We start from the raw sequence: 21,650 nt of genomic DNA on the forward strand, positions 1-21,650 counted from the left end.
TAACTTCCAAACTAAGAGTACTTTGTGTTTAAAAATTTAAAAAATAATTTTTTGTGTCCATGATTTTTTCCGCCATGATGACGCCATCTTCAATTTTCTTTTTATCGACCACCGTGTGTCCGTGTAGTGTATACTCCAACTTTATATATCCTTATACTTTACTGATGAGTCCTAGTTTCACTTAGTTTACGTATTCACAAAAAGTACATTTATATAATATTCCACGGTTCATTTTCCATACATCGCGGATTTTGTTGAAGTCTTATGTATTAAAAAAATAATAGTCGAATTCAGGGCGGACGGTGTGTCCGGCGTATTCATCGACGGTCGACGGGTAAGCATCGACCGCGATAGAGTATACTTTCTCTTATTGCCAACGCATAGACACACACTATCATATATTTCTGTACGCACGCAAACTCCCTCGAATATACACAGGTCGGTGATTTATAGGCGGCTTGTTTACATACGGTGAATGGTTTCTAGTATGGGCTACAGTCGAAAGTAAGTCGATTGTTAGTTATGTGTTGTCTAACGCGGTGTGTCGTCGAATATATGAATTAAAATTAAAACATTTAAAGAAGAAAAAGTTGCTTACCAATATTACATTTCTTAATAGCCCGGTTATGGCCGCGAGAGACCGTAGACGAGGACGGGACAGACGAAGTCGGAGTCCAATACGTAGACGTGGTGGTCGTGGGGGAAGAGGTGATCCTGGAGCGAATTTACGTAAACCACGATGGGATACGAAAAAACTGGAACCATTTAAAAAAGATTTCTATTTGCCACACGAAACAGTACATAACAGGTGATTTATCTATGTGAAAACTATTTTTAAACATTAATTTGATGCTGAAGTCTATTCAATTTAATATAATTAACTAAATTATTTGTATAATTGTAGTTTCATTTGGTTCACTACTCTATTCTTAAATAAACATGTTTTCATAATTTATTTATTTTTACTGATAAATAAGATAAATTATTTATACTTATGTATTATGCTTATATTATTATTTGAACTTCCTTTCTTAATGGCATCGTTAGATCTTAATTATTTCATCAGCAAGTAAGAAGTTATCTTTAGGTTTTATATATTTATTTTGAGATGGCCCTAAGATTCTTATTGATGCATTTCATGTATTCAAAGGTAAACGTAACTCTCAGTTTAAAAGATTTGTGGTGGTACATCAATAATGCACAGAAATTGTGGTAATTGACGGTTGTAGAATTTTCGCACAATGTTGTTTATTGAAACTAATAAGAGAGAATTATTCAGTACTATGAAAATCATACTAAGTAGTTACCTGAACATACCACAAAATTTGTCTGAGGAAAGAAATTATACTTGATGTGGCTTTTAGTTTACATTAAGTTGTACACCGAATGTTAAAGTTTATTCAGTTATATCAGTCCATTATAATAATTATGTGTCATACATAGAAGATTGATTATCAATATATTTCAGATCACTATTGATGAAAGCAGACTAAATTTTTCTAAGATCATTTATAGTGCATATTTTTTTTCTTAGAAGTAGATCTTCATTGATTTTAGTATCTAAATGAGAATTTGCAATTAAATTTTACTCTCTGACTTACTTTTCATTAAATAGAAACATTATTTAGAGTCATGCTACATTTTTGTGATTGGTATACTATATACACAATTTAAAGTTTTTTACAATCAACTTTACTTTATTTTTAACTATTATGAAATAAAAATTTTAGTGTATTATTATTTCAAAATGTGCAATTTTTTTGTGTTGTTTCAAATATAATTATAATGGATTCCGTTTAATGTGGACACATTTGATTCAAACTCATATTCTCTCATTAAGTAGTTGGTAATTGTGGTCTTGTTTTGATGTGTGTATTATTACGAATGGATCTTCGCAGGAAAAAATTGTTTGTGTCCATATATAATATTGCATACATTTAGCCTCTTTTTTTTTGCAGTTAACAAAGTGTGATAACGCTAATAATACATAATAATACATAATTTGTATTATAATAATCTTATATATTGCTAAATTTAAATTTAAATAGTTAAATCAATTTAATAATACACAATTTGAAAAAAACACGATATTCACTTACAATCGTCATTTAAAAGGTACTATTCAAAAGTAATAAAAAATATAACATTTTTATTACTCTCATATTTCTCCATACCTCTAAGTTCAAAGTACTATATTTCAATCTTTATTAAACGAGAAGTACAATGAATTAATTGTAAGATACAGCAATACTCAATTATGGTATCAAAATGAAATTGGTAAATTAAGGTTTACTACAGCTGATAGAGCAAAATTGGCAGGTAGTTTATTTTATTTTATATACTATACTACCATCTATACTGGTTCCTATTCAAAGGGTATTAAATTATGTCCAAGATTCTGCGGAAGGAACAACATTGAAATGTTTATAGTATGAGTGTTATGGCCCAATTATGGACCAAATAGTTAGTAAAATGTATTAATAATCCAATTTTGTATTTTAAATACTGTGCAAGAAGATTTTGCCGCAAATTTAGGAAAAGATGATTTTTGTATTTGGAAATGACTAAATCTGTGTTGATGGGACCGATGGTTAAAACTTTAAACAGTTAGGTAAGCTTTTATAGCAAAAATATAAAATATTAAACCTAATTATAAAATTTGTATTATATTTTTACTTGAAGTATTAGCATTGAATTGTGTGTTTTTAAATTACGATATAATGTTTTCTTTATTTTTTTCGAATTGTGTATTATTAAATTTATTTAACTATTAATGTATTAAACTATTTTAATTTAAACTTAGCAATATATAAAACTATTATAATAAAAATGATGTTATCGTTTTATCAATTTTAGACATTTTGATAACTGCAAAAAAGGGGCTAAATGTAGGCAATATTGTATAAGGCAGCGGTTCCCAAACTTTTTTCCGCGGTGCCTTTTTTTGGACTTAATTTAGCCACGGTGACCTGCTGTGAATAACATGAAAGACAAGACAAAAAAATATATTTATTGATAACTAATTTTGTTAAAATTTAAATTAATGAATTTTCAAACCTGAAAATTAAATAAATATAATTATTGTTATCATTATTATAATTATTAGATAAAAATATTATAAGGTTAATATGAGAATGTCCGAATATACAATAGAAAATATTTCATTATTTGTTATAAAGTTTTTACGAAAATAATAAGGTAAAAAAAATGTTTAACATTTTAAACTATTTATTATGAACCGTAGACCACGGTGCCCTTAGAAAGTGCTCATGGTGCCATTAGGGCACCGCGCTGCACAATTTGGGAACCGCTGATATGAGGACATAAAAAATTTTTTCCTGCAAAGATCCATTCGTGTATTATCTGGGTAAAACTCAATTTTGTCAATGTACCTTTTCAGGTAGTGAGTACCTATGACCCTACATTTTTGGATACCCTATAGTTTTTTATACATTTAAATGGTCTAGTTAAGATCTAGCTGGAAAATTAGTATTATATTATACTATTTATATTATATTATATTATTATATTATACAATTATACGTATAAAAAATATTCCTTCTTTTAATTTTACAAAATTATTGTTTAAAAATAAAATGTATGGTATTTTTTATGAGTTCTATTAGTAAAATTTTAGTTTAATAAATAGTTTATTCCATTTTTTATGTTGAACATCATGTTTAAAACTATTTTAGAGTCTATATTATAACTTTACAGGCAACGACTATAGTGGCTACAGTTTTCAAACAGCCGGTCATCATCTTGTGTACAACAAATTTTTAGAACTTTAGCCTATTAACGTAGTAGATAAGAGTATATAAACCATTACTTGTATTCAGAATTTTGTTAATCAGGTAATACCTGTAAAACCAGGATACCAGGTATCAAGAGTACTAGTTGGCAATATAAACTTAACTTAGTTTTAAAATACCAACATTTTTAATTTTGAAAAGTTTTTATTTTGCACAGGTAAGCTTTAAAATTAGAATAAAAATATTAAATTAAATTAATAGATAAATAAATACACAATATAATAATAAATTATATAATCTCAAGGCACATAATTTTTCAGCAATTTTACATTAAGTGCCTAGATAAAAAGATTTCACTTTATACAAAATTGCTATTTTTTCTTTAAGAGAAAGAACTTTTTGAAACATATTCGAATATGTTCATGATAGCGTTGAAATTTATGGTAAAACTGTATGAAACTGAAATGTTTTTTGTCGAGTTAAGGAAAAGAGCCACAAGTTAATTGATTTATTTTTTTTTATATTGCTCTTGATATTTATCTCATACTTCCTATTCATTCAATTAAACTCACAACAAAATCACATTAAGGTTTAAAATTAATGATTTTTATTATTTTTATTAAATAAAATATTCCCATAGATATGATGAAATCCAATTATAATGTTAATACATATTCTAACACTATGTATATATAAAATAAATATTGCCCACATAAACCGAATCATGTCCTCATACTGTGAGGTTTATTTTTATCTTGTTAGTATACATTGGATTTTTGATCAAACAATATTGCCCTTATTAACCGGTGCTCACATAAAACGGAATCCATTATATTAAATAAACTTATATCACCTTAAATTTACTATCTTATTATTAAATTTATAGTAATGTAAGAGTTATATATCTTATATACTTACTTTATACTATAAAAAGTTACCGATATGTTAATGAATGAAAATAATTTCAATAATTTTTTTTTTTCTGTTTATTGCTGATGAAATATATATTTATGTTCATAATATTGATAAAATAATTATTGAATTTAAATCTTTAGATCAAAAGCTGACATAGAAAAATACAGAGAAGAAAAAGAAATAACATTAGTTGGCGATAATATTCCTAAACCAATACTTAAGTTTGATGAAAGTGGCTTTCCCGAAATAATTATCAAAGAATTAAAGTAATTTTATTGCTCTTAAATATATATTTATTGATTATAAGTTGTTATTTTAAATACCTATCCTTGCATAGGAAACAAGGTTTTGTCGAACCAACTGCTATCCAAGCCCAAGGATGGCCAATAGCATTATCTGGTAATAACTTGGTTGGTATTGCTTCTACTGGTTCTGGAAAAACATTATCGGTACTTAATAATTTTTTATAATCATATATGAAAAGTGTGTGTGTGTAATTATATATATATATATATATATGAAGTATTTTTATCTTCTAGTATATTATACCTGCATTGATACATATTTCTCATCAACGAAAATTGTCACGAGGTGATGGACCAATTGTATTAGTTTTATCTCCTACTCGAGAACTTGCCCAACAAATACAGACTGTTTGTGATGATTTTGGTGATGCTTTTGGAGTTAGTAGTACGTGTTTATTTGGTGGAGCACCTAAAGGTGGTCAAGTAAGTAAAAAAAAAAGTTTTTATTTACAAAAATGTTATTGTTATTTAACATTAAATGTACTCTTTAGGCAGCTGACTTGAGCCGTGGAGTTGAATTAGTTATTGCTACACCTGGACGTTTATTGGACTTCCTTGAAAGCGAACGTACGAATATGTGTCGCTGCACATACCTTGTTTTAGATGAAGCTGATCGAATGTTAGACATGGGTTTTGAACCTCAGATTCGAAAAATTATTGATCAAATAAGAGTATGTACTTGGTAATAAATCATACTAATGACAATATATTATGTGTTTGTTCATTTGCAGCCAGATAGACAAGTATTAATGTGGTCTGCAACATGGCCCAAAGAAGTAAAAAATTTGGCTGAAGAATTTTTAGACGAATACATACAAATAAATATTGGTTCGTTAACCTTGGCAGCTAACCATAATATTCAACAAATTGTTGAAGTTTGTCAGGAATATGATAAAGAAACAAAGTATATATTTTTAAAAATTATTATTTTAATTTTTATCTAACATTTGATATTTTATTAGGTTAATATCACTTTTAAAAAAGATAATGGATGGAGATGAAAATAAAACTATTGTTTTCATAGAAACTAAACGGCGAGTAGATGAAATTACAAGAAAAATTAAAAGACACGGGTAAATTATGAAATTGAATAAGATAATTATTTTTACACTTATATAACAACAATTATTAGGTATTCAGCTGTATGTATTCATGGAGACAAATCTCAGTATGAAAGAGACAATGTTTTGAAAGGTAATAATTGTTAATATCATTATTTAAATGTTAAAATTAAAATAAATAAATTATTTTGTTTAGATTTTAGAGATAGCCGTTATCCTATATTAGTTGCTACAGATGTGGCTGCTCGTGGACTTGGTGAGTAATTATAAATATTATTTTTGATGTATTAGTTGATATTATAAAGCATAATTATTAAATTATATGTTTGAATGAAATTGATTTTGAGACTATTAAAACAAATAATTAACTTTTCTCTATAAATCAAATAATATTAATATGAATAAATTGTGTGAATGCAATTTAAGATTTAATATACTTTAACATAATATTTTAATATCAATACCATGACTCAGTTTTATTAATTTTTATTATAATTAGTATTTATAAATTTAAATTTTTTATTTTAAATAACCATATTATGAGTATTATTAAAAATAAAAAAGTTATATTTTCAGTTTTATTTATTGAAGTATAAAGTAATATAGGCTTATAATTTGATTACTATAAAATTTAATGAAAGGATTTTTTAATTATTTTTGATAGTTGAAAAAATATTTGATTACAATTTAAGCAGTGATTGAACTAAATAATGTGACTAAACGCACAATCGCTGTTTCAAATTTGGCTTTTATTACAGAATGGTACCCTAATTGTGATAAAAAAAATAATTTAAAAAATTGTGATTAAAATAACTTAATTTTATGATAATTAAAAAAAAATAATTTTTCTATTTATTTGTTTTAAAAATTATTCAATCACTTTATAATTGTTATAAATGTTTATAATAATAATTTGTGTTATTACGTTACATTGCATATTCAAATTTGGAACTTTAACTTACTCGACTTATCAGCTCTAATTTGTTGAAATCATTGGCTTTCGCTTACAAATTAATATTTGCTTTATTTAAGGGGATTCGATTCGGGTAGTTTTTAAGGGGTTGAATATAGGCAATTTGTCACACGCGTGCGTGAACGCCATGAGAGTATGTGCGAAATAAATTATCACTATAGTGACACACTTATAGTGTGTGTAATTACCCCGTTCTAAACCCTCTTCCAATATGCCATGCCGGCCCGCATGGCCCGCATATTGGCATTCTGGGGTCGGTCTCGGCACCTTTTAACTATTTGACGCTTTTAATTAGTTCATTTGAATCTTAAATTACCAACCATTAAATATGGTTGATATTATCATTGATTATAAATAATAGTATTTATAATCAATGATATTATCGATAAACGCAAAAGAAATTCGCGCGGAAATTCAAATGAACCAATTAAAAGCGTCAAATAGTTAAAACGTGCCGAGACCGACCCCAGAATGCCAATATGCTGCTAATCACCATTGCACCGGCGCGATGGCAAAACCAGTTTTCTAATAATAGATATAGATATCACAGAATTGCTTATTTTATAATATATTAAAAAAGTAACTTCTTTGTATTTTAGCTATACCATAAACCAAACACGAATGAACTACAATTGCCGATTTCTAAAATTTTCATTTTCATTTACAAAATTATCTATGTCTTATCTTTGAGAGTTTATTTATAGGCCTTTGAATTATGACAATATTTAGCCCAATTCCATTTAGGTATAATATAATATAAAATAAACAGATTGATAACAATGCGGGTACTATAATTAACGGCAACGATTAGCGGAAGAAGGTTACTTCCACACGCGCATGCACAAGTCAAACTACACTATTGCGAGGAATATGATTTGGTTCGATTTTTTTCGAAAATAATCAATTTTTTGCCAATCATACTGGTTTTCTTGGTCATCTGATAGAACTTCTAAAAACATATTTGAATTAGTCATGGTGTTAACTTGAAATCGACTTTTTTTACATTTTCAAATTATTTTATCAATTTCATATTATTTACATTATAAATTTATTATTAGATTTTAAAATCAATTTTTTAAGGGTATAAAAATAATAATTCAAAAAAGTAAAAAAGTCGTTTTCAAGTTAACTTCATGATGAATTCAAATATGTTTTTATGAGTCTTATCCGATCATTAGGCAGGTCAGTACAATTGGCAGAATATAGGTATATTTTGATAGAAAACTTAACCCGGATCGAATCCTCTTAAATATTTAATCATTATTACCTTAATTTTAAAATACACAGAAGTTGGAATACATAGTTAAGTTGTTACTCAGTTTTTCCGCTGCTGAACTTCTTTCTTTTTTCTTATAATAATGCTGTTTCATAGCTATTCAGTTTTTGTTAATAATCTATTTAAAAATGTCAAAAGTAAGAAACTTTTTGTTACAATTTAACAAGTCTGTTTAATTTATAACAAATTATATTTACTTTTTATTTATTTAAGATTTACTATAAACTTGTAATTTTTTATTAACGATGCTTACCTGCATGTTTTAATTCTATATGCATTATAATTTATGATGATTAGAAATATTAACATAATATGTATACATAGTTAATTTCAAAATGAAGTAAATTTATTTAAAAAAAAATTGAATTATCATCATACCAATAATTGATTATAAATTGATCTTGAGGAGAACCTTAATGATCAATTATCTTCAAAAATCTTAATATTTGTTAAAATATAAATACATTAAAAGTATACTTGTATTTGTTTCTAAATATTTAATTAAAGCAACATTTTTTTTTTTACTAGTGATCTACTTTATCTATTCCATAATCTTCGCTTTTAAACTTATAAAATAATAATTAAAAGTTTATTATATTGTTCAAAATATAAATAAAAATAATAAAAAATATAATAAATGCTCATTGTTATAATATAAAATAGTTATTACTCGATATATTTAAGATATACATGTTCGAATCTAATTTCTAATATGAGATTTTTATATTACATTTGAAATTCAAACTAAAAATATATAGATCTAAAAAATATTACCTATTATATATTCATAATATATTTGTTTATTGTTATACAGTACTCGAAAGATGTTAAGTTTATGGTATAAACTAAATCTTATATATTATCATATATTATTATTTATCATAAGTTATTGCTATTATTATTTTTGTTGGAATAATAATCATAATTTATTAAAAATAATACTTGGGTACTCACTTAACCATAGTCTATGCACTCAACAATGTCAATATAAATAAAAATATACAAATACTTTAATAAATAAAATAAAACATAAAAATTATACAGCAGTTTAAAGCCAATTACTGTATGAATACCATAATAGACTAATAAAAATTAGTTAGAAAATATATCCTTATCCAGTTTTGATTTTTATTTGTAATTCATGAGTAGTGCTATTTTATTTACTTAAACAAAATACACTTACACTTCTATATTATGTACTGATTGATGTATTAAATAAATCATATTTACTAAATGATGATATAGTAGTAAAATAGTACTATTTTATAAAATTCTCCATATTTATTATAATTTTATAGTTTATTTTTTATTATTTAAAATAAATTTTACTATTGGTTTTAATTTTTATTAAAATATATAAAATATTATTGTATTTTATTATAAATTATATTTAAAAGAATAATTACAAGGGAACAAATATAATATAATATTAAAATTTTAAAAAAAAAAAAAAAAATGTTCAAATTTATATTGTTTTGAATCAACTTTTTGTGGTGTATCCATAATTATCATAAACATTATAAAATAATTGTTGAATGTTTAATTCTGGTTTAAATACTTTCAACTCAATTAAAATATATATATACAAAAAAAATAAATAAAAAAATTTGATTAAAATATTAAATTTATCAATGATATGACTATCGTTGAACATTTTAAGAATTTAATATATTTATACAATACTTTATTAGAAAACATTATTTAAATTATATTAACTAAACTTACTGTTTTTAACTGTTATTATATTTATTAACTATTTATATTAACTTGCAGTTGCTAATTTTTATTAATGCACATTATTGAAGAATTACTAATATTAATCCTTTTATTAATATTTATTATATAAATTAGCCATGGTAGTTTTCATGGAATTCTTTTAAATTATGTTTAGTGTGTGTCTGTTATTATGTTAAATCTATGTAGCTTATACTTAAAATGTGCATTGAAATGTAACGCAAATTTGTTATATGTACACGTAAAATGGGTATATTTTTTAGAACTACCTGAAAATATAGGTGTTTGATATGTTCTGTTTTTTGTTTTATTTTACATTACAGAGGCACACACAAGCTGTACAATGCGTACTAAATTTAAAAAATACTTAAAAAATGTATCAATGTTGTCGCATTGTCGACGCTGTGCCTCAAAAAAGGACATGCATAAATTATTGCGTGTCGGTCTATCTGTGTGATCGTGGCGGCTCTGGCTACACCAGTAGTTTGAGTGGTTTCGCACTGGTGGCAACGTGGGGCTAGTCATTCCACACTGCTGCCCCCCCCAACTGCCGCCTCGATCTGTCGTGTGTGTGTTGTGACGTGTCCAACGTCAATCGTTGTCCCGTGTGGGGCGCTTAAACACGTACACCGGATGTCGATGGTAAATAGCAAATAAACAAAATGTTAACAATGTTATTTTGGAGATTCGTTATGGTAAACGAAACTGATTATGGAGTCCTAGGCAATACAGCAACATTTAACAACTACAAGTGTTGATATATCTTATTATATTTCTTGTAATTAATTAATTTAAAATATTGTTTAGATGTGGAAGATGTGAAGTTTGTTATCAATTTTGACTATCCAAATAACTCTGAAGACTATGTGCATCGTATTGGTCGAACTGGTCGATCCCACAAGACTGGTACTGCTTATACTTTCTTTACACAGTCCAATGCCAAACAAGCTGCTGACTTAGTGTCAGTTCTAACTGAAGCTAATCAGACTATAAGTCCAAAATTAAAAGAAATGGCTGATAACTGGCGTTCTAATGGATTTTCTGGAAGAGGTACAGTTAATAATTAAAATTAGACTTTTTTACTATCAAATAGCTTTAAAACATATTATCAAAATAAATATGTATTACATCTTAAGGTGATAGAAGACGTGGATGGAGAAGTGGTCGATCAAAAAAATCTAAAAGTCGTTCAAGAAGTCGTGATCGTTACAGACGTAGATCAATATCTAGATCCCGGTCTCGATCATATTCTAGGTCTAGAAGTCGTAGTCGCTCACGGTCATATGATAGACATCGCAGGCGTAGACGTAGCAGGTAGTACTTAAATGTAATTATATGTAGCTTATATTTAATATTAATACATTTAAATTATATATGTGACTACAAATTAGTTATTATTAAATGTAATTATTGTAATATTTTATATTTACTTTGAATTTTAGGAGCTCGGATTAAAGAAAATTAATGAACAAAAAATATATTTCATTATGGTTGTTTTATATTAGACAATGATTTTTTTTTCAACTATTGTTTTTCCCCTCTTATTAATGATCAATTTCTTGACTATTTTTGGGTTTTACATTAAGATTAACATCGTTATCCATCTTTAATTTTACACAAAAAAAATTTTTTCACAATATAATGTTTCTACTTAAATATAAAACAACTACATTTTTTTATAATATTCATATATCTTGATTTTTGTTTTCATTTATTGTTGAAACTTATGTATTTAAATATATAATTAATTTTAAATGTATGTAGTTTTGATTAGTTTAATTTCTTTAATCTAGTTCATTTTATTAGATAATTAGATATTTTAATGTTTATGTATTATTTGTTACACTCCATAGTTATACCATATTTAAACAAATAATGTATAAAAATATTCTTTATTAATTAATAATTATACTTTAATTTATGTACATGTTTAGGTTTTAGAAATTTTCTAATTAATCAAATCTAAATAACCAATCCTATTTGAGTTTAATAGTCAACATAACTCCAAAATGTAAAGGAATAATTATTGAATCAATTGTAAGTAAAAATAAATATAATATATATGTTTTATAATTATTCTTTTTGTTTATTTTGTGTTGTATACAGTTAATTTTAGATTAAAATAAAATCTTACATAAATTCAAAACTTTTAATGGTTTTATTCTTTGTTAATTATTCTTTAATTATTATTAATTAAAATATGTTAACTACATTTTAATAATTTTAAAAATATTTACTATCTTGAATGGGTCTTGACTAATTAGTCCCAATCTTCCAAAAGACACAAAAAAATATAATGAAACAAATTTAGTTTTAATAATTTATCATTAAAAAAAAAAAAATTGAATCTTATAATCTTGAGGAAATTGTATTACAGATTATTTATTTTTACACTATAGTCATGGTATAGTATAAACATTTAAAAATATCAGTTTTGGCCAATAATAATATTGATCATTTTTACAGAAGATAGCATATTGCATGATTGAATAAGTTATTAATTATTAATAATGACACAATATTATTTATCTAAGTTTTGTATTTTAGGTATAGAAAGTAACATATTTAAATCCTTGGACTTCCAAATATCCAAAATCTTTCTCAAAACGAAAAAAGTTGGTTAGTTGTGAAGTATTTATTTGAATTATAGATTCTGACTACATTTAGCAAGAAAGCTTGGTTTTACATTTTGTATATTTTTATTTTTTGTGTGTACAAGATTTTGATTCATCCGATCGTCACAATCTTGAAAAATTTTTGATCAAAAATGTTGTCTAGTTTGTTCCTTCAGAGGATCATTTTACGAAATTACAAATAATATTTTAAATATAGTAGAACTCAAACAAGACTCTCTCATATAGACCAGTTAAAAATAGCATATTAAATAGTCATCGACCAAAAAAATTGTCTATTTCATTTATTATATTATTTTTTTACAATAATCTATTTTAAAAATCGACTTTCATTTCATATTTTCAAAATAAAATAAGTCCGATTTTATTAAGATTTATCATTTCGTTTGTATAGTTGTATATCATAGACACGTACACAGTATACTTTCGTATAATTTATATAGAAAGTTCGGAAAGATAGAGCGTACTTATTATTCGGAGAACATTAAAAATTAATAATGTTAAGTTTTGAAGTTTGAAAATTTTCAAAATATTTCAACCTTTTTTGAGATATTTTAAAATTCCATGGTTTTTTTCCTAAATTGTCAATAAAATTATTTTGGGTTCACCAAAGACATTGAACTTTCAATTTTGATACTTATGGTTTGAAAATTGGATACAAGATTTTTCATAAAATTACAGATCCAAGATACCTTTTTATTCGCAAAAGTTAGATAGATAAAAGTTCAACCTACCTTGTTAAAACATTTTGTTCTACTATTATATCGAGCGTCTAATGAAATATAAACTGATGCACTCGACCTCTTTCTTTCAAATTTTTTTTTTTATTGGTCAGCAATGGTACATGAAGTTTTTAAGACCAATATAACAATATCATTCACTCGATCTCTTAAAGTTCCGTCTTTTTTTTTATATTTATATGTTAAAAATTAAGTTGTACTAATTAACTAATATAATTTAATGTATTAATTTAATTGTTATTGATAAATTATGACTGAATTAACTATTAATATGCATTAATATAAATTATATCGATGAATTATCCAATCATTTTTTTATGAGTTACGTGAAAAAACTAAGTATGTACGGCCTGAATATTGTAACTAATCATTTTTAAGAAAAAAAGTTTACAGCAGTTAAAAAACAATTTATTTTTTTTGGAAAATGTTCTTCAATCATGCATCTAAGTAATATTGATCCTGGGGTTTCCCAGCCCTGAATCTGGTATTATCTGTATCTATAACTTTTTTTATCGATTCTATTTTTTATAGTTGTACACCTATGTTTTTATGTTGCGTGCCGTGTTGTGTTTTTAGTTTATACTCCTATTTTTATGTTAATTTATGTAAATTATATATTTTATAACGTACGTTGAATTTTTAGTTAATTTACTAACGAGCGAGTCAACGAAATAAATGACATGGTAAAAGTTAAGGTTAGTTTTTACATATTAAGGTTCAATGCACCAAAAAAGTTAACTATACAGTTGATACTGTTTTTGATAAAGGAGGTGGTACATTATCCTACCGAATTTTTAAATTATTTAAACCCTCCGGGAACTCCATCGTTCAAATTAATTCTAAAGGTAGGTTCTTCTATAATATTACTTCAGAACCACGGTTATCTAACCGTGTTCGGAACTTAATTACAACGCAATCTCTCAGGAACTTTTAATATCATAATTTTAGTCCCCGATTTTTCCAATACCATGGCCCATCTATCTATTTTATAGTCAATGATATTAGATACTCGTGTGACGTGACGTAGTGTAATAAGACTATCTAAGTTTTTATCTACATTATTATCGATCATTTGACCGCACGCTACCCCGTGAATAATGAAATAGATAATAGAGTATAGTATTAGTTTTATCTAGCTATAAATAGATAATAATAACAAGACTGCGATAGTTGAAATTGAATGAACCAATGTGGTATATAAATTTAATAATATTAGGTACTTATTATTATTAAAAATATCCAAACGACCAGACACAATATCTGACATTATATTATATTGTAACCATAAAAATAATATTGTAACAAATGTAAGTAGGTATTATGGCGCGAGGTCCTGGGCGTGGGCTCAGCTCGCCCGGCACTGAGTACAAGCGATGTCATAAGTGTCATAAGATGTCATAATATGTCATAAGATGTCATGAGTGACGAACACATAATGCTTCACCGTCAGTGGTCACTTGACCTAAACAATTTTTGTTAGTAGTGGCTCATATCGCAGACGTCACCCGCTATTGAAATTGCTCGTTTCCCTCCTTTGCCACCTAATATATTGTTATAATTCTATTTAAATTAGAATTAGAATTTAAAATAGAATTAGATGGGATAATAGCAGTGGCGGCTCATGGGGTTCACCTAAGGTAGTTCACAAGAAATGGAATTACCTATGTAAGATGGTAAAAATATTAATTTTAAGGCCATTGGGTACCGGTCAATTTTTCCGTTAAAACTACCTATTTAACTTCAATTGTTCTGATCGTTGTATTGAAGCGATAAGACTTCTGAAAATATATATGAATTCGGCATGAAGTCTACTTGAGATCGGTCGGATTACATTTTTTTAATTTTGCCCTCAAAAATCACAAATTTGATCTCAGTTTTTTGATAAATATTAAATTTTGTAGTAGTGTTTAAAAAACATTTTTAAGTACAACTGAAAAAGTGGTCCGACCGATATCAAGTAAACTTCATGCTGAATTCAAATAAATTTTCAGAATTTTTATCTCACCAATACAACGATCGGACTGTAGTAAAACGAGTGGTTTTTGAAGGAACAATTTTACGAATCCTAAACAGTAGCCATGCGTACAGACTTGTGCGTGTGCGTACGAGAGTCGCCTCGGCTGGTTTTTCTAAGAATAAGATGTGCGCTCTACGATAATGCGATATCCGGTTTTATACACAAATAGGTACATTATTATTATAACCGATATAAACAATTTATTATTGTGAATGAATTGAACTATTGAAGCTTGATGCAAAACATTATAAAATATAATTCTGTGTTCGACGGTCGACGTCATTCGTCAAATAAGCAGCAATAACGAACCACGTTTTATTTTATTTCCCGTTTATTTTACACGTTTTCAGTTATAAGTAATTGTGTTTTTTGTTTTAATTATTGATTGTTTTAAATTTAATTATAAACATGGCAAATTGTACCATCAAAAAAAAAAAAGCCACCGTTAAGTAGAAGAAAAAATAAAGGAAATTCATTGACACTGTTACAGAACCAACGAACATCTAAAATTGATATGGTTGGTGCTCTATACATTAAGAACTGATTTTTTGATCAAAAAACCGGGTGTCGACGAACTGGGCACAAACCCTCTATACAACATAACATTTTTAGTCTTTCATAATCGTAAATAAATAGATCCTGTAAGAAAATTTGTTTTATATTGTAACATGAACATAAATACGTTCGTGTACTTTACCTGTTGCCCCACGGCCGATAACCTATATAAAACGACGCACGATCGCGACAATTAGAATCCACGGAAAACGAAAAACCGGTTATTATATTGTTTTCATTGTCATCAATGAAGTTCGAGCCGCGACCATCGCCGTCATGACGGGAGGGTGTAAGATAACAACACTCACACTAATGTTCACTTACTACGCACACAACGACAATGCGTAACCCTGAAAAACTAGAAATTGCCTATCTACAACTCCTTGATTACGGCCGGTACCCAATCGCCTTAATATAGGTGCTTGTAGGTGTTATTGATGGGTTAAACAAAAAATACAAACACAAAATTAAACTACATATAATTATTACAATTTATAAATTAATAAATAATAATAATATTCCGATATTCGTACAAAGAAACTAATAAACGCATTCCGCACACGGAGACTGCACGGCGTTCAACAAAACTACCTATATAATGGCGAATAATAGCCAACTGATTTTAATCAGATTTTATTATATTATATTATATTTATATTAGATTATACAGATTATATTAATCACGATTTTAATCAAATTTTATATTATATTAGTAATTAGTTGACTTGGAAGCACATTCACTGGCATGTGCACTGTACATGTTATCGTTTCGACGAACGACGCGACATCGCGACACAATAAAAATAAGTTCGGTGCACACATGCAAATGTGCTCTAAATTACCATAATATTCAGTTAGTAATATATTATATTATATTATTAACCGACGTGTCGAGGCATGTAGCTAATATTTACACGATTTGTGCTCCGCGAATTATTTAATCGTTTATAGACACACTTCTTAACATGAAAAACTGCAAAAACTTTTTTTTTTTATTACAGAAAATGTGCATGATAACCAATTATAAAATGTACCATAGGAATATAATTATTTTTTTAATTTTTTTGGATGGTTCACATGCTCCTGTGCACCACATCAAGAGCCGCCACTGGGTAATAGTGGACCTATCGTTCGATCGTCGTACTCCGTGTGTCGTAATAAAACGTTTTGCACACAAAAAATCACACATTTAAATAAGACTAAAGAAATTTATTTAGTGTGTAAATCATTATGTACGGGTCCAGTAGTTCCGGCGACGTGTACAGCGCGCTGCCGCACGGCATCGATTCGTTTTAATCGCGGGCGTCGCTCCGGCGGGAGCGCACGACGGCCGTTCCGTGGCCACGCACACGTCAGCCAACCGGATGCACCGCTGCCGGTCCAGCGGCTCGTTGTCCAGCTTGACGTCTCGGTGCGTGGAACCCTTCGAGTGCACGAACTCGAGTGCCGAGTACAGTTGCGCGAACCAACCGTACGCCAGCGGCTCGGGCATGTGATCCACCGCGTTGTAGTAGTCCATCAAAGTGTCGTCCTGAAAGTAGTCCATGACCATGTACAGCCTACGCAACAAAGCACGCGGACGGTTGGTCAGTTGCGCGCAGGTGTTATGTAAATACATATGGTTACCGTCCGCGGTCAGAGCAAACGATAACAACATTACCACCGCGCCCCCTAATACTGTAAGTTTTCAAACTCCAGATCTGACGACGCGAAAAAAAAAATAAATTTCCACCACACCCCGTGTAATTCCAACGCCTGACGCCCGGAAATCTGAACAAAGGTCTTAAACACGAGCGGGGCAGTAAAGATTCGGACCACTTACCGATATCGCAGTTGTTTTAACTTTTCGACGTTTCTATTATTTCGTGGTACACATTGATGTACGTGTCATCGAACAAATCGGCAAATTTTTGCTCATTGTCGATCGACCACTGGAGGTCATCTTACCTTATGCTCTCCGGCATTTTTTCGATTACCTTGATTATCATCCGTCTATCATGCCGTATAGATCTGACCATCAAAATTGCCCCGAATTCTCCATCGCCTATACGTTCGGTTATAGTGTAGCCGCGCTTCAACAAAGATTTTCGCTGAACTTGGTTCATCGTGTTTTTATTTTCAGATATCTTAAACGGTACTAAGAAAGTTTTAAATATGTAGATAGTTTTATACGATTGCACAACATCACTTCTATGCTCTCGAATAAACAATAATTTTTACGGTAAGTAAAACAACATTATTGAACATTGTGCCCATGTTTACCATTGCGAGATATTTTAATAGCAACCAAACATATAGTTAGTACATTTAATACGGTAAAAATCACATTAGTCTGTAAAATTATTATCGATACCAGCACATCAATTATTTAATAAACTCAAACTGTAATTTATATTAATTTTTACTCTTATTATAAGTAGGTACATCGCATCTGTTAAATTCCGTTGGAATTTTAGCTGATAAATCATATTTATTTAATGTATTTATTTGCATTATTATACACATTTTGGTGATTATGAAGAATAATTAGAAACCTATTTTAAACTTAAATTTATTAAAATACAATCGACTTTAAGTTTAAACCACAAAATTGCGTTATAATTAGGGAACGAATTTATGTGTAATAAAAATATATAAATATGTACATATTTATGTAAGTATAATTTATAAAATATGTGCTAAAACCATCCAAATATGTAGGAAAAAAATTTAATAAAAAAAAAAAATTATAATTATTAAATTATCAAAATGATTTGTTGCATTGAATTATTACAATTTTAAATTATTAAATATTAAATATCGCCTATTAGATCTGAAAATATTTTTAAAACTGCTAAATGATCGTTCCACATTAACCTACATCGGTTGATTTAAGCATATTTGAAGGGCATAATATTAGAAGGCGATAATTCCAAAATTTTAGAAGGATGTCTGCCACTCTATGTCATTGATTGATTTATAATCAATATGGCCTGAAATTTTTCTCTGTAACAACATGAATTTTCTTTTTTACAACTTCGCCTATTGGTCCGTTTACGAGTTTTCATTTTGCAATCGTTGATTCGACAATTTGCATACTTTCATTCAAGGACATATTTTTGTTTCTTATTTTGTAAATGTATGTGCAATAAAACTAAAATTCACTGAGATGAAAATTAAATTAGTTTTCAATGTTTCATTTTGCATAATATTTTGAGCTTTACTAATAGCGATATAAGTTCTGGATCTAAATTTGAAATAATTTCTTGTATTTTTGTAGGAAGAAGACGTATGAATGATGAAATAACAAAATATGTTTAAAAATATTTACAAATTAGTGATATATGTAAAAATATGGAATTATACCAAAATATGTAAAAATATGTAAAATAAAAGTAGCATCATATTAATAGAAATGATTTAAATCATGAACATTTCTTATCAAATTTTAAATATCTCGTTTTAATAAAAATATGTATTTACATATAAATCCGTTCCCTAGTTATAATTAATATAAGTTTTTCACTGTTTACTATCGACAAATATTTAACGTACAATTTGGTTCATTAACATAGTTATTCTTAACTATTTATTTATTTATTTGAACGTGTAATATCGAAACTTTTTAGAACATTTTTCTATATATTTATATAAATTATTAATTTATTTTAATTGAATTACTATTTATATATATTTGGTGATATCGCAGTGAAATATTAACGCCCTATCGGAATTATATATTAATATTTCTGATTATAGATTCTTAGATTTTGTCAAAGTGATACCGAGTTGGGGTAGTGATTACGTAATACGTTGATTGTCTGGATTTGGAACGCAATGAGAACGATATTCACTTGTTTACTATGTCTAAATTTACATTAATAATATTTAGCATTCACTAATTATAGGAATTTTTGTAGGGGTTTGAATATTATATTCGAGTGTTAATTCAATGAAACAACAGAGATGCAATTGGATGGCATGTATGTAACAAATACAATCATAAACATTGACAATAATAAATTATATTAAAAATAATATATATATATATATATATATATATAACTCTATAGCCAAAAAAAGATAAATCTAGAATTGAATCATTAGTCAAAAATTATAATAACTACAAAATACACAAGAATCTAATTTTATACTTACAAGACACCAAATATTTATACCCAGGAAAAAATTTTAAAAAAAAAAAAATGGTAAACCTTTTTTTTTAAACTATTATTTTGTAATTTTTTCTTTTTTTTTTCTAGATCTATACAGTATTTTATGTGTTTATACATTATTGTGTTATTTACCAAGAAACATTTTCTAATTAAACACATATTTTGTATGGTTTATTTTAGTTTGTAACGTTATTATAATACTGAATACTTTTACTGAAAAATAAATTTATTAAATCCTCAAATAAAATAAAATTTAGAAATTTTTACATAAATAAAAAAATATAAACTTGGTAACGTAGCCTACAAAAACCTTCACAATCGTTCATTTTTCTGCAAAAAAAAAAAATTCTTTGATAAACGACATTCGTTCGCAATTGTATTGTAATAAAGGTAAAACGTTCGCAATCGTTTGCTACCCGATAATTCATGTGAATAATAATTTTTAATTTTTATTTATCTATATGTTTTTCCTCGTGAGTATTTTATCTTAACTATTACCATTCAATTTTAAATTATATGGAGAAAATATGCTTACTTTTTACAGGGTGTTTCTGACTGTTCTGAACAAATAAAATAGATTACATTTAATTACGTATTGATGTAATCCATACATAATGATTTTCATTGTTAATATTTATTACTAAATTTCAGCAACATATTTGATAGAAAATCTATATAACTGAAAGCTTCGCTTTTAAATAAAATATTCTTCTCAGAATAAACCTTGTAAAATTAGATATGATTAGCAACCTTTAAGGTTTAAAATTAATATTACATTGTCTTTACTACAAAGGTCAAAAAATCAAAACCAATAACCGAACATGTATACATAATAATTCGTGTTACCTTTTAGCATAAACACGTAGCTATTTATTATAAAAGTAGTTTATAATATACATATAATTGGCTAAGTAATTTCATAGTAAGGGCTTTTATTAATTCATATAACAATAATACTGTGTTACTTTTTATTTATTAACAAGGCTCGGATCTTTGAGTGCTAAAAAGTACTCAAATATGTGCATAAATATGTATTGTAAAACATCATAATATGTGGTAGTAATATGCAGTAAAAATTTGGAAAATATGCAAAAATATGCAATTTATATAAATTAGGTCCATGGGTAAAATAATTAATAGAAATAATAAATAAACATTTCACACTTGTGTATTGTTATATCTTGCTGTTATACAAGCTATACAATCTTCATCAAGCTTAATTTTCTTGAGTATAAATATATAAATACTGATAACGACCACTTTATATTATGATATGATAATAATGCTTTAGTAAATTTAGATAAAAATACATTTTATTTATATAAAAAATATGGTGTAGGTAAATAAATAATAACTATTGTCAGGAATTCGATATAAGTATATGTTAACTTCATATAGCACGTGTAGGAGTTAACAACACTGTGTTATACAGGAAATACCTATTTTTGTTGAATTTTACCATTTCCAAATACATAGTATTATTACGCATTCATTGATTAATCAATAATTTACTTCCAACTTTTAACATTATATAA

General features: G+C 27.1%; 2 protein-coding genes across 6 annotated transcripts; one reads left to right on the top strand and one right to left on the bottom strand.

Annotated features, from left to right (window-relative positions):
* Window positions 1-93: 93 nt before the first annotated feature.
* On the top strand, window positions 94-12,016 carry LOC112693498 (probable ATP-dependent RNA helicase DDX5). Of its 4 annotated transcripts, none has more exons than XM_025568598.1 (13): window positions 95-504; window positions 620-808; window positions 4,808-4,933; window positions 5,005-5,116; window positions 5,207-5,395; window positions 5,464-5,643; window positions 5,704-5,876; window positions 5,935-6,045; window positions 6,105-6,166; window positions 6,230-6,289; window positions 10,824-11,066; window positions 11,153-11,330; window positions 11,951-12,016. In XM_025568598.1, the coding sequence occupies exons 1-13, from the start codon at window positions 476-478 to the stop codon at window positions 11,955-11,957; spliced, it is 1,659 nt and encodes a 552-aa protein (XP_025424383.1). In that variant the 5' UTR covers window positions 95-475; the 3' UTR covers window positions 11,958-12,016. The 4 variants fall into 4 exon arrangements, 3 of the variants coding, with proteins under 3 accessions (XP_025424383.1, XP_025424382.1, XP_025424384.1); XM_025568597.1 differs by lacking the exon at window positions 11,951-12,016 and adding an exon at window positions 11,459-11,663; XM_025568599.1 differs by lacking the exon at window positions 11,951-12,016 and adding an exon at window positions 11,459-11,663 and having other exon boundaries at window positions 95-334.
* Window positions 12,017-17,155: 5,139 nt separating this feature from the next.
* Window positions 17,156-18,191, bottom strand: LOC112693589 (serine/threonine-protein kinase ppk16-like). Of its 2 annotated transcripts, none has more exons than XM_025568717.1 (2): window positions 17,938-18,191; window positions 17,156-17,492 (listed from the first exon to the last, which is right to left on the bottom strand). In XM_025568717.1, the coding sequence occupies exons 1-2, from the start codon at window positions 18,064-18,066 to the stop codon at window positions 17,190-17,192; spliced, it is 432 nt and encodes a 143-aa protein (XP_025424502.1). In that variant the 5' UTR covers window positions 18,067-18,191; the 3' UTR covers window positions 17,156-17,189. The 2 variants fall into 2 exon arrangements, with proteins under 2 accessions (XP_025424502.1, XP_025424503.1); XM_025568718.1 differs by having other exon boundaries at window positions 17,156-17,520.
* Between the last annotated feature and the right edge of the window lie 3,459 nt (window positions 18,192-21,650).

This window comes from Sipha flava, unplaced genomic scaffold, assembly GCF_003268045.1.
Source record: "Sipha flava isolate LNK unplaced genomic scaffold, YSA_version1 88_pilon_pilon, whole genome shotgun sequence".
Taxonomy (NCBI): Eukaryota; Metazoa; Arthropoda; class Insecta; order Hemiptera; family Aphididae; genus Sipha; species Sipha flava.